We start from the raw sequence: 14,567 nt of genomic DNA, 5'->3' as shown, positions 1-14,567 counted from the left end.
CTTTATGCATCCGATGAAGTGAGCTGTAGCTCACAAAAGCTTATGCTCAAATAAATTGGTTAGTCTCTAAGGTGCCACAAGTACTCCTTTTCTTTTTGCGAATACAGACTAACACGGCTGCTACTCTGAAACAGATCTTTAGATGGTTGCCCAGTCATAATATTTATCACTTCTGTACTACCTTAGCTCTTCAAAATCACTGTATAAACATTAAACAAACTTAATCTAAAGCCTTTCAGTTTTTGAATGACTAGGAGTTGACAAAACAGAGCTATTCCCTGTTGAGTTCTCTGCTCCCCTGAACAAATAGACTTCACTGAAAATCAGCATCTTAAAAGAACCATTAAGGATCTTTCAAAAGAACAGTCCAACCATGGCTGCTGTAGTGACATCCTTGTTACATCCGGTCTGGTGTTTGTTGGCGGCTGGTGTAGAATGTAGGGAGAGCTTCCTGTTTCGTTTGCATGTGTAAATCAAGCAGACCTTGCTTATTTATTATCCTTAAAGTGCTCAGAGTTTAGGGGAGGAAAGTGAATGAGATTCTGCTTATACCACATGTGAAAAAGCAGAAGGGACCAAAATCTATTCTTGTGCAAAAATCTGTTCTCCCTGAAGTCAATAAGGCTACACAGTTGTGCCGGTCAGCAGGAATTGGCCTGTGTTCTCATTCCCTTCTCGAATCACACCCCGTGCTTACCCAACGTTTCCCACTCGGGAAAGAAGTTAGTTTGAGTTGGGGCAGAAAAATGAGGACTGACTTCAGGTTTATTTAGCTTTAAGTTTTTGGAATAAAACCCCAAAGAAATCAAATGTGAGGTGCTTTGATGATGGATTGAACGGCTAGAGAACCAGCAAACGGACAGAACCTGCCTTTCGCCCGTGCAGCCAGTCTTTCTGTCCTAGCCTGCTACAAAGTAGATTTAAAATCCTTGCGGAAGAGGGGAGGGAGAAACCTACAACACTGTGTGTTGAGCTTCCTCCCGTGCTTTTGCAGCCCCTTAAAAGTACAAAGATGCATTGGCCTGTGGAACTAGGCTGAGCATAAGGGAAGAACTTGGTGGCCTGTGCATCCCAGTACAGAAAAATACACCAAAGAAAAAAACTGGATGTCTTTGATTTTGAATACAGTTCAATGCAGTTTTGAACACAGGGCAGCATACATCTGAAGCCCCACGATGGAACATGCTGTAAAAGTTAAAGTCCTGGTGTCCCAAATGGGACGTTTTGTTTGTGTTTCCTACAAATGTGTGGGAATTCGTTCCTTATACACGGGAAGGGCAACTGTTCTGGCTGGCCCTGGATAGAGTGGGTGCAGGTTCTGTGCAAGCTTCCCATCCTACTGCTCTGGTACTGCCTCTTCCCCCCGCCACCTCCACGGCAAAAAAATACCAAAAAAATGTAAACTGCTCCTTTAATTTAAAATACATTAAAAACAACAAAAAAATTAATTAATAACAGCAAAAATAAATCAGGCAATATGCAAAAAATGTATCTAAGTCTGCTCAGCTACAAAAAACAAACCTTTCAATCCGCAATGGTCAAATATTAACATTTTTAATTTTAAAATCACCACCTTAAATCACGGCGACCTGCCCAAAATTGTCTCTTTAAAATTGTGTAGGTAAAAGGCCTAGTAAACAAAAGGCAAAAAACCAATAACACAACAAAATAAACTATAAATAAATGCCTATAATTTCTGCAAATCAAATAACCTTTAAACCCTGGGATAGTATGTTTGGGGTGTAAATGTAAAGTAAGTAAGGTTTGTAATCAACAAAAAGCATTTAAAGTATTGTATACCAACACTGTGTCCGGTATCTGCTTGCTCCCCATCCCATAAAAAAACCCTCTATTGTGGGTCTAACAGTACTGCCTCTTCCCCCTGCCACCTCCTTGCCCTGCCCCCCCCCACCCCACCAGGCACTCACTGTTTGTCCAGAAATGGGACCCACATAGAAGATGCCCCTCTGCAATGGCTTTTGTGCTGATAGAACTAGAGACCAACTAGTCTTCTGCAGGCTGCAGCCCCCCTCCAAGTGTCCCCCCCCCCCCCCCGACAGCAATGGCACAGAGCAGGCTGGGTGAATTAGCACGTGCAGGCAGAGAGCGGCCGGGCTTCCTTCACTGCTTTAAAGTTGTGAAACCGAGTTTGGCAAGTTCAGCTAAACGAACTGACTGGAGAATACGGATCCTTCCAGGACTCAAGCTCCAGTCAACAACAGACTCCAAACAGCTAGCGCGGAGGGGGCGGGGGGCATTAGTCAGATGCCTCCCACAAACACATCAACTTGCCTCCCTCCTCCTTCCCCCACACCCTTGAGTGTCACACACCACTGAGTTCCAGAGATGCCTACACCCAAAGCCCAGCATCACAACTAGCTACTAGGGGCCTGATCCAAAGTCCTGGGAAGTCCAGGGACAGATTCCCACTGACTTCAGTGGGGCTTTGCATCAGGCCCTTTCCCTTTAATGGACCAGCCCAGCAACCTGAATCCAGACTTCTAAATCCAGATCCAAACCTCGCAGCTCGGGCTCATGTCTAGACGGACATGGGACACACGGACAGACACTCCAACAGGTTTTACTCTGGGGAATTATTTCCTTCTCTGTAAATGCTTAGCCAAAGGGACACGAAGTATCTATAATTACAGAGAACACCCAGACATTGTTTCCCAGCTAAATTCATCCAGCAAATAAATGAATTGGTATTTCATTATGTGAAATTGCTCTCAGTTGCCCATTAAGACTACAAATTACTTGGGCAATGGGAAATTATTTTACTCCTCTTAGTGATTCCCCCTGCTCACTGCATATAACTAAGCAACGTTCTCCTTTGGTTGTGGTTTTCAGTGTGCGGATTTGAGAGCAGCAGTGAGGCCTAGCAGGCAGGACAATAGATGCAGGAGTGCTGAGTTCTATTCCTGTCACTGGCCAGTGGCGTGGCCTAGGACAATCACAGAATATCAGGGTTGGAAGGGACCTCAGGAGGCCATCTAGTCCAACCTCCTGCTCAAAGCAGGACCAACACCCACTAAATCATCCCAGCCAGGGCTTTGTCAAGCCGGCCTTAAAAACCTCTAAGGCTGGAGATTCCACCACCTCCCTAGGTAACCCATTCCAGTGCTTCACCACCCTCCTAGATAGTGTTTCCTAATATCCAACCTAGACCTCCCCCAAGCCACACTGCTCCTCTGCAAAGCACTTGGAGACACAGGGACAGAAGAGGGGATTGAACCTAGGTCTCTGGCAAGCACTCTAACCACGGAGCCCACCCTCCCCCTAAGGAAAGGGATGGGTTTAGATGACAGACGCTGATTGTTTACCGGGGTCGATTTGCCTGGCACTATGTGGACACATGCATAGGACGGCTGCCCCCACCCATCCGGCATTAGCGTTCAGGCCCATCCAGCTCCACCACGCTCTCTCCCTGTGCAGGCCTCCTGTGAGCCCCAGTCACTCGGGAGCAGGTTAGCAGCACGCAAACAAGAGAGATTTCCATGGCGGAGATGGCTTTTTTGCAGTATTGACCCAAATCTAGTAAAACTTCCAGGGCAACACAGAAGCCAGCATGTCCTAGGGCTTGTCTGCACAGGGAAACTCAGGCCTGGTGTACATGACAAAGTTAGATCGACACAAGGCAGCTTATGTCAGCCTAGTTGTGTGTGTGCCTACATTTCAATTGGTATCCCACTGACATAAGCGCCCGGTTACACAGCGAGGTGGTGGTACTGTGGCAGAGCAGCATACAGTCCCAGTCGATGCACCTAGCTCAACGCAGTGCATGTGTGGATACTGCATTCCTTATGTTGACCCTAACTGTCCTCCAGCAGCTGTCCCACAATGCCCGGCGCGGACCGCTGTGGTTCACCATTGTAAACTCCACTGCCCAGGGGTCACAGAGACCGGAAACTCCCCTCCCCTTTAAAACCCCGCACATTTTTGAAATTCCTTTTCCTGGTGGCCCGGTTTGGCACACACCCCCAGCAGTTCTCCACCGTTGAGTGCAGCTGGCCAGCTGCCGACACGCTCCTGCTGGGAGTGGACAGGAGATACTGGATCTCCTGGGCCTGTGTGGAGAAGAGGCTGTGCAGGTAGAGCTGTCTTTGTGACCTTCAGGAGTGAGATATCAGCTGAAACCACCGATGCCTGAGGGAAACGGTGCCAGTATTCAGTGCTATTTGCCCAATACTGCTGCAATCATGCAACCGAGCAATTCCCTCCTCATTTCCCCAGCCCCTGGTGAGCCATACTCACCAGGACTCGTGCTGTGACTGGAAATCCCAAGCAGAAGTGAGAATGCAGTGCTTAAAACTTTAGGGGAGTGAGTTCACCATCTTACGTTTCATTTTCTGTCGTGATCACATTGACAGTGATACCTCTGTGTCTTTTATCTTCATCTGCTGCCATTGTGGCCTTCAGATGCAGCAGACTCTGGTGGACCTGCAGATTCAACAGTCCCAGGCTCACCTCCCTCTGCAGCCTGTTGCGAACTCACTATCAGGACCTCCCTGTACCCTCCCTCCACATTCACATGGCCTCAGGGGTCAGCGCACTACCTCTGCCTTATGTGGCCATCCAACATCTTGACGACAAAGCCAGTCCGTCAATGGTGCTTGACAGTGGTGTGGGAGAAAAGCCCAATGCACAAGCGGCAAACCTTCCCACAGGTCGACTCGTCAGATGGTGCTTGGAGCGCAATCTGCTTCCTGATGTCTCTCCACAATGACTGCACTAGCCTTGACATGTCTTGTCTAGACTGAGCAGACGTGAGCAAGCCTCTCCCAGTTGTCAGGAGGAATGCTGAATTTCTTGAGACCTTGCCTGACCTTGTTGCTGTACCAGACTTTGGCCTGGCTCTGCGTCGCAGGCAGGTCTTGAGTTGGCCATACAGCACAGCCTTCAGCAGATGATCTAGAGGCTTGTAGGGACCCATTCCATGCGTCCCAGCCAGCGAAGCCTGCGAGCGTCCAGCTTAGTCTGCATAGACTGTAGGCTGGTTCTCTCTAGGATCTCGTTATTGATGATCCGTTGGTCCCAAGTGACTCCAAGGATTTTTCTTAGGATTGGAAGCTGTTCAATCTCATCTCCTGTGACCCAGTTTTCACAGCCGTAAAGGGGGGTACCGAGGCCACAAGCCTGATATTCAGGGCCAGCAGCTTGCTGTTCCAGACACGTGAGGTAAGTTTGCCAGCGGTGACAGAGGCTTTTCAGATTCTGGCATCAAGTTCTCTATCCGGGCTAAGTGAGCTGGTTAGAGTTGAGCCAAGATAGCAGAAGCGATCCACGTTATCCAGAGCTTCATTACCGATGTAGATTTTAGGAGGGATGTTGGTGCCCTGTGACACGACAACTGGTTTCTTGATACAGATTACCAGGCTGAACTTGATACATGCCTCAGAGAACTTATTCATCATGATCTGCAATTCATCAGGTGAGTTAGAGGATCATTCACAAACAAAATTAACAGGTGCACTGACAATGTTATATTCCTACATATACAGCAATCACCGTGCGATTCCTACCAGGCCACAAAAAAACAGGGCCAGGCAGAGCACACTACTACAACACACACTGCTCTGGCTCACTGTTAAAATGGTATTTCACAGCCTCCCGGAGACACATAGCTCTGCACTGAGCTCTTCTAATAGCCCTTGTATCTGCCTGTTCAAAGTCAGCAGACAGCTGCTCCACCTCCGCCCTCTACCCTGATGGAAACTTTTCCCGCTTTGCTTCATAGATATTATGCAGGACACAGCAGGCAGCTAGAACCATTGGGATTTTTTTCTCACTGAGGTCCAATCTTGTGATTTAAACAACGCAGCGACCCTTCAAACAACCAAAAGCACTCTCAACTGTCATTCTGCACCTGTTGAGCCGCTAGTTGAATCATTCCTTGGTGCTGTCGAGGTGGCCAGTGTACAGCTTCATGAGCCAAAAGAGCAAGGGGTAGGCTGGGTCCCCCAGGATCACTATTGACTTTTCAACATTCCCAGTGGTAATCCGCCGGTTGGGAAAGGAAGCTCCTGCTTGTAGCTTTCTGAACAGGCCTGTGTTCTTAAAAATGCGAGCGTCATACACCTTCCCTGATCGTCCAACACTGACATTAGTGAAGCTTCCCTGGTGATCTACCAGAGCTTGCATAATCACAGAAAAGTAGGCCTTTCTGTTCATCTACTCAGTGCGGAGGTGGTCTGGTCCCAAAATAGGAATATACGTGCCCTCTATCGCTCCGCCACAGTTCGGGATCCTCAGTTGCAAGGCCATCCACTATGTCCTGCACGTTGTCCAGAGTCAGAGTCCTGCGTGGCAGGAGGCAATTAATGGCCCTGCACACTTGCATGACAGCGGTCCCCACGGTGGATTTCCCAACTCCAAATTGACTCCTGACTGACCAGGAGCAATCTGGTGTTGCAAGTTCCCGCAGTGCAAGCACCATTCGCTTCTCCGCTGTCAATGCAGCTCTTATGTTGGTGCCCCTGTGCTGGCAGGCTGGGACGAGTCTGGCACACAGATCCAGGCATGTAGCTTTGTGCATTTGAAAGTTCAGCAGTCACAGCTTGTCATCCCAAACCTGCATTACAATGAGATCCTACCAGGCAGTGTCTGTTTCCCAGACCCAGAAGCAGCACTCCACCGCCTGCAGCTGCTCCATGAATGCCCCCAACAACCTTGAATTGGTTCTTGCTATGTGCCACAGCCATCTGTTGTCCAAGAAATCATCATGTTCCCCAGTCGTTTGGTTCTTCTTGCAGCTCTGTACACACTCCAAGATCCTGTGCTTGCAACACTCGTGACAATAGTGCAGAGCTGCACAGGCTCCTTGCTTCTGTCAGAGATGGCAGACAGCAAGGAGGGCTGTGCGGGCTGTTGGGTTTTGAAGAAAGGTGCAAAAATGATGGGATACAGATGCCATTATGGGTTGGAGACCCTTGCAAACTGGGAAGTTGACCCCATGCTCCCAGTCACCGCTGTGGGACTCATTTCGGTCCCATCATGCATTGCCAAAACTTCCCAAAAGACAGAGCGCTGGATGGTGGCAAGTTGCACAATGGGATACCTACCCATGGTGCACCACACTCTGCATCGGTACAGGCACTCGGAGTAAGTACACACTCCAGTGAAACAAGGAGCCACGTATGCACACATACACACACACACACACAATGCACTGACTGCAGTGGCTGTATGCTGACCTCACTTGAGTCAATATAAATTTGTAGTGTAGGCGTGGCCTCAGGAAAGTTAATCCAAATCAACTAAAGGTGTGAATTTCGAGTGGATTGGTTAAACAGCATTAAATCCTTGTGCGGGTGCTCTTACTCTGAATTAACTGACCTTAATTCGGTTTAGCTGAATTCACTTCCAAAATTAATTAAATTGAACCAAATTAAAGAGAACAGGGGAGCTAACAAGTTCGGTAGCAAGGGCAAGCAAGCTGTTTTGGTCTCACCGGCCAGGGCTTCTGCTGTCCCTATGGTCAGATCTGCTGAATGGGCGGCCAGCAGCCTGAGCCTGCCTGGGAGGGAGGGATGCGTGGAGAGGGAAGGGTGACTGGCTCTGAGCTGCTCAGGGTTAGGAGAGTCTGCAGAGATCGGCACAGCGACAGACACCATGGCGATCCCGGTGGTAGGACAGGCCAAAGCCAGGCCGGGTCCTTTCGGTAAAATCAAATGCAAAGGGCCAGATCCATTACGTACTTATGATCCTGCTCTCAGCAATGCCAGGGTAAATCCAGAGTCACTCCACTCCCTTCAGAAGGGTGGCTCTGGATTTACACAGGCATCACTCAGAGCGGTGTCTGGCCCAAAGGAATGCATATAACAAGCTCGCATGAGAAATGAGGTGCTTTTAAGTAGCCAAGGATCTGCCAGCCCAAGCTAGATCTCCTAGGGCCTGCATGTGTAACGCTCGGCACTGCCTCCCTTCCGAGGCTGCTGTCAGCCACCTGATCGGTCCTTCACTGACTCCATAATTCACCACAGCAGGGGCAGCACAGAAGGGGGGAGAACACATGCACACACGTAGGAGGAGGAGGAGGAGGAGAAGGGGATGGCAGAGGCGGTCCCTACTTGGCAGCCGACGGCTGGTCGTAATAGTCTTCAATGAGCTCGTCCTCGCTGAACAAGCTGTTGACTCGCTCCGGGCGTGGCCTCCCCCTCATGGTCTCGGCATCGTCCTGCAGAGACAGAGACAGGGAGGGTGACGCGCAGCAGCCATTTCTGTCCCTGCTGTCAGCGGGGCTGGCCGGTGCAGCCGGGATGAAGCAGTCCCACACCCCTGCGTGCTCTGCCCACGTTGCAGCTCATGCAGACAGACCTGAGCCTGCATTAGCACCTCGCTAACTCGGGTCCCAGCCACAGCGAGGCCGCTGCAGCACCGGTCAGCTGCCTGCGTAATAACCCTGGGTTCCTCCAAGCGGTCCAGCTGACGGGCGAGGCTGAGTCCTCTGGGGGACCAGCCAGCCAGCCCAAAGGGGGAGGGACAGGGAGGAGACGGGGCCATTGTGAGCACAAACCCCACCCCACCCCAACACACTCGCACAGGGATGCGCCCCTCCCAGCCAGCTCCTCAGACACACAACGTGGGGAACGTCCTCAGCGCGGCCAGGATCCACTCAGAGAGAGAGACAGTGCACGCCATGGGTTCACGTGTGGCCTCCGGGAGTGACTCATGTTTACTTCCTTCATTGGCGTGAGTTTGGTGCTAAGGAAAAGCCAGGCCTGGGAGGGGCAGAGGATGTGCAAGCTTCTCCCACCCAGCTCTGCAGATGCCCCCCACTCCTGACCTGCAGCCCCTCTGCTACGCCAGCCCTGGGTCCCCACCCAGCTTTGCCAATACTCACCAATCCCGACTTGCAGCGCCCCTTGCTATTCCAGCCCTGGGCCTCTCTGGGACAGAGAAGGCCAGTCGTGCTAGACTGCGATTACAGGCAGTGATGGGTCTAGCTGGAGACCAAACTCACAGCATGTGATTCCTGAACCCAAGCCCCCGGAGAGGAGAGGCCAGTGTCTGTAACTGATGGCCCCCCTCCAACGTCCTAGCTCTTCTGCCCTCAGAGGAGCACGCACCGCCCTCACAGTACAGGGAAGTGCAGCCGAAGGTAGGGGTTGGCCGTTGGGCACTTTATTTCCAGAAATCAAAATTGCTGCGTTGGGTTTTGGTGAAAAGTTCTGCATTTCCTCTCTGGAGGAGAGGAGCGTGCACAGACACAGATACGGACACACACAAGCAGCCCAGCTCAGCACAAATGTCCACAGCCCACACCCCACCACCACAAACTGAGGATCACTACACCAGAGGCAGCTCACACTGAATTGAGGGTGCATTTATTCCATAACCTAGGCGCAGATCCTCAGAGGGGTTTAGGCTCCTCCAGGGCCATCTCTAGACATTGTGGTGCCCTATGCAGCCCCTCCCACTGGGGGAGGGGGGGAGGAGGCGGGCATTCCTAGTCCTCCGTGGGAGGGGGGCTGCGCCCCAATGTCTGTGGGGGGCAGGAGCAGGTTTGTGGCTTGCGGGGCAGGGGGGAAACCGCCCCCCAGCACGAGCCAATGGAGCGGAGTGGGTTGGGGCCAGGTTGCTCCACTTCCTGCCGCCCAGTGATTGCAGGGCGGGTCCGACCCCGCACTCATGGGGTGGCGGGAAGTGGAGCGACCTGGCCCCAGCTTGCTCCGCAGCCCTCCCCTGGCTCCCAGACTTGGGGGGTTGTGGGGAACTGCCACCCCAGCACTCACTGGCAGCGTGGCTGGGTCACTCCACTTCCCACCGCCGGGTGAGTGCGGGGTCAGGCCTGACCCCTGCTGCAGTCCCCCGGGATGTAGCTCAGGGGAAGGGGTGGAGTGAAGCAGGGTTGTGGCAGAGCAGGGGTGAGAAGAGGCGGGGTGGGGGCAGAGCAGGGGCTTTAGGGAAGGGGTGGAGTGGGGGCAGGGCTGGAGCGGATGCTTTGGGGAAGAGATGGAGTGGGGCAGGGGCAGCTTTCCTGGCCAGCTCAGCCGGCTGGGGGATCAGGCTGGCCTCTGGAGCAGCATGCAGCTGTGTAGGGCATCAGAAAATTTGGGGCAATTTGGTGCAATTTGGTGCCCCAAATTTCCTGGTGCCCTACGCAGCTGTGTAGTCTGCGTATGGCCCTGGGCTCCTCTTACTGTCACCGGCTCTGGGAGCCCGGCACCCCTCAGCACTGCCTCTGATTTGCAGCTCCAGAGACCACGGGGCTGGTATTAGAACAGGCAGAATTGAAACATATGAGTCAGCTGTGGCCAGACAAAGGCAGAACCGGGCCTCATGTTCTTCAGGGTTGTCCCCGAAAGCAGCTTTTCTGCTCTCACGTCCCAACAGCAACCCAAGCCCCTTCACGTCCTAACTCATCCAGTCACTGGAAGGAGCGTTAGACAGGCACTATCCCCTGTACCAAGGACAAAATTTGGGTAACAACGTTCTGCCTCCCTCACATCCCCCTACAGTTTCAATTAGATGCAGCGTTCTTCTTCACTTCCTGTCCTAAAGCACTGTGCAGTGTTGCTGTGTGCCGTTAACAGCTGCTGCGTTCCATGCCAGACTTGGTTGCATTTCAGCAGCGAGCATCCGAGTCCTGGACACTCTCTGGCCCTCTGAAATGAATGCCACGGTCTAAAGTTAATGGGATCATCTGATTTTTCCACCCCCCCCCCTTTCCATACAACATTGGGGCCATTTTCTCTCTTCTTGTCTTTTAAAACGGAAGAAAAGCCAGACAGACAGACCGACCCGCTGAGAGAGCCGGAAAGCCGGGACACGCTGCGCCGTATTATGAGCCAACCTTGTCACTCATTTCTCCCGTGGCAGCTGCCAATTCCTCCTCCCACGGGGGTTCTTCATAGTCAGAGTTGTCTGCGAAGAGATACAAAGGGAGGCTGAGAAACATTGTTCATTCGAAAGGGGGTTCAGGGAGCAGGCACCCTGAGATTGCTGTGCTCCCGTCAACCACTTTCTTGTGCCTGCTCCCACACCCAGCCAGGCAGAAACACAGCTCTCACTGCAAGAGGCAACATTGTCCTGGGGGAGGGCACCCGAGTGGGATTCAGGTGGTTTGGGCTTCATGGCTCTGCTACAGACTCCCTGGGTGACCCTGCCCATGGCACTTCTCCTCTCTATGCTTCAGTTTCCCCATCTGTAAAATTAGGCTAATTTTGTCAAGCACGCCAAGACCCTTCCATGAATGACACTAGACTGGGGAAAGGCTTTCTATGAACGGCTTCTGAAGGTCACACGCAACAGCTGTCATCCAGCGCACTCTGCTTTTTGCTATCTGGCAACGCCTCGCTCATATCCCCTCTGATTCCCACAGCACCCAGGGGCTTTACACATCACAAGATCGCAGAATTGTCATGCTCGAGGGACCTCGAGAGGTTATCATTTCCAGCCCCCTGCGCTGAGGCAGGGCCAAGGAAACCTAGACCAGCCCTGACAGGGGTTTGTCCAACCTGGTCTTACAAACCTCCAGTGAGGGGATTCTACAACTTCCTTTGGAAGCCTGTTCCAGAGTTTAACTCCCCTGAGAGTTAGAAAGTTTTTCCTAATATCTGACCTAAATCTCCCTGGCTGCAAATTAAGCCCATTGCTTCTTGTCCGACCTTCAGTGGACATAGAGAACAATTGATCCCCGTCTCTTTAGAACGGCCCTTAACAGATTTGAAGACTGTTCTCGGGTCCCCCCTCAGTTGTCTTTTCTCAAAACTAAACGTGTCCAGTTTTTTTAACCTTCCCTCAGCTCAGGTTTTCTAAACCTTTGATCATTTTTGTTGCTCTCCTCTGGACTCTCTCCAGTTTGTCCCCATCCTCCCTAAAGTGCGGCCCCCAGAACTGGACACAGTTCTCCAGCTGGGGCCTCACCAGTGCTGAGTCGAGCTGGACAATGACCTCCCGTGTCTTATGTACGACACTCCCGTTAATACATCATTTGAATCCCTCTCCTAAGAGTCTGAACCTGAAATCTGAAACCTGAACCTGGGCGTTTTGTCTGAGGACTGCAATACTGAAGCCTAAATTAGACAGAGCACAGCAAAGGAATGACAGACAGCCGTCACGGAGGCGAGGTTATGGAAGGACGAGACCATGAGAAAGGGTAGTGGTATATCCTGTTGGTTCCTTTTTTGTTGTTTTTTTCCAGAGGAGTTTGTGTTTCTAGAGTGATTTTGAAAGGAGTTTTTTCTCTGGTAATATGCTGAGCTAGTGTTTGATGGAGCATTGAAGACAGGGCTGGAGCTGCAGGGAGAAATTGCAAGTGGCTGCATCTCCTACGGGCGAGCACTAATCATCCAGTGCAATGAATCAAAGGCTCCATTCAGAAACAGGAGGGAGGTCAGGGGAGAAAAACAAAAATAAAGAACAAGAGCTATAGGAACCAGGGTGCTAACTGCCAGTGTTAAACACTGCTATGTGGTCATCTGGAGTCTAGAGGCAGGTGTGGCTGCTTTCTGGCAAAGCTAACTACGTATGAGGTTACGTATCAAATCTGTCCCTTGGTAAGACAGCCAGGCTAGACACCACTGACTTCCTGAGGAAACTACAATCCATCGGTGATCTTCCTGATAACACCATCCTGGCCACTATGGACGTAGAAGCCCTCTACACCAACATTCCACACAAAGATGGACTACAAGCCATCAAGAACACTATCCCCGATAATGTCACGGCTAACCTGGTGGCTGAACTTTGTGACTTTGTCCTTACCCATAACTATTTTACATTTGGGGACAATGTATACCTTCAGATCAGCGGCACTGCTATGGGTACCCGCATGGCCCCACAGTATGCCAATATTTTTATGGCTGACTTAGAACAACGCTTCCTCAGCTCTCGTCCCCTAACGCCCCTACTCTACTTGCGCTGTATTGATGACATCTTCATCATCTGGACCCATGGAAAAGAAGCCCTTGAGGAATTCCACCATGATTTCAACAATTTCCATCCCACCATCAACCTCAGCCTGGACCAGTCCACACAAGAGATCCACTTCCTGGACACTACAGTGCTAATAAACGATGGTCACATAAACACCACCCTATACCGGAAACCTACTGACCGCTATTCCTACCTACATGCCTCCAGCTTTCACCCTGACCACACCACACGATCCACTGTCTACAGCCAAGCTCTGCGATACAACCGCATTTGCTCCAACCCCTCAGACAGAGACAAACACCTACAAGATCTCTATCAAGTATTCTTACAACTACAATACCCACCTGCGGAAGTGAAGAAACAGATTGATAGAGCCAGAAGAGTTCCCAGAAGTCACCTACTACAGGACAGGCCCAACAAAGAAAATAACAGAACGCCACTAGCCGTCACCTTCAGCCCCCAACTAAAACCCCTCCAACGCATCATCAAGGATCTACAACCTATCCTGAAGGATGACCCAACACTCTCACAAATCTTGGGAGACAGGCCAGTCCTTGCCTACAGACAGCCCCCCAACCTGAAGCAAATACTCACCAACAACCACATACCACACAACAGAACCACTAACCCAGGAACCTATCCTTGCAACAAAGCCCGTTGCCAACTGTGCCCACATATCTATTCAGGGGACACCATCACAGGGCCTAATAACATCAGCCACACTATCAGAGGCTCGTTCACCTGCACATCCACCAATGTGATATATGCCATCATGTGCCAGCAATGCCCCTCTGCATGTACATTGGTCAAACTGGACAGTCTCTACGTAAAAGAATAAATGGACACAAATCAGATGTCAAGAATTATAACATTCATAAACCAGTCGGAGAACACTTCAATCTCTCTGGTCATGCGATTACAGACATGAAAGTTGCGATATTACAACAAAAAACTTCAAATCCAGACTCCAGCGAGAAACTGTTGAATTGGAATTCATTTGCAAATTGGATACAATTAACTTAGGCTTGAATAGAGACTGGGAGTGGCTAAGTCATTATGCAAGGTAACCTATTTCCCCTTGTTTTTTCCTACCCCTGCCCCCCCCCCCCGAGACGTTCTTGTTAAACCCTGGATTTGTGCTGGAAATGGCCCACCTTGATTATCATACACTTTGTAAGGAGAGTGGTCACTTTAGATAAGCTATTATCAGCAGGAGAGTGGGGTGGGGGGAGGTATTTTTTTATGCTTTGTGTGTATAAAAAGATCTTCTACACTTTCCACAGTATGCATCCGATGAAGTGAGCTGTAGCTCATGAAAGCTTATGCTCAAATAAATTGGTTAGTCTCTAAGGTGCCACAAGTCCTCCTTTTCTTTTTGCGAATACAGACTAACACGGCTGTTACTCTGAAACTTGGTAAGACTGTCTCCCAGTACCCCAGCCTCTGAAGGCGGGGAATTTCTCCTGGGACCTTGGGATACTCGAGGCTGGAAGAGAGCTCCCTGATTTATTTCTTTTTGGAACACCCAAGGCAGGAAGCACTATTTAGATTCAAGCATTTGAACAAATGAGCTGTAAAAACAAGGCCCTGACCACCTGCAGTCCTGAAAGAGCCCGTGGCTGTCTTTGTCGAGCAGGGGCGTATGTGCCAAATTCCAGAGCATGCAATGGCTCCAGCCTCCCTGTCGG

The 14,567-nt window shown here is 50.8% G+C and overlaps 1 protein-coding gene across 4 annotated transcripts in view; it reads right to left on the bottom strand.

Moving 5' to 3' along the window:
• Positions 1-14,567, bottom strand: part of ARAP1 (ArfGAP with RhoGAP domain, ankyrin repeat and PH domain 1) — a 223,884-nt gene that overhangs the window by 78,646 nt on the left and 130,671 nt on the right. For all 4 annotated transcript variants that reach the window (XM_074954487.1, XM_074954505.1, XM_074954496.1 and 1 more), the window contains 2 exons: positions 10,796-10,866; positions 8,070-8,176 (listed from right to left, as the gene is read on the bottom strand). In XM_074954487.1, coding sequence (XP_074810588.1) covers positions 8,070-8,176; positions 10,796-10,866 — 178 coding nt within the window. The remainder of the gene's footprint in view (positions 1-8,069; positions 8,177-10,795; positions 10,867-14,567) is intronic.

The sequence above is a fragment of the Natator depressus genome, chromosome 1 (assembly GCF_965152275.1).
Source record: "Natator depressus isolate rNatDep1 chromosome 1, rNatDep2.hap1, whole genome shotgun sequence".
Lineage (NCBI taxonomy): Eukaryota > Metazoa > Chordata > Testudines > Cheloniidae > Natator > Natator depressus.
This window is presented reverse-complemented; position numbering and strand designations above follow the sequence as displayed.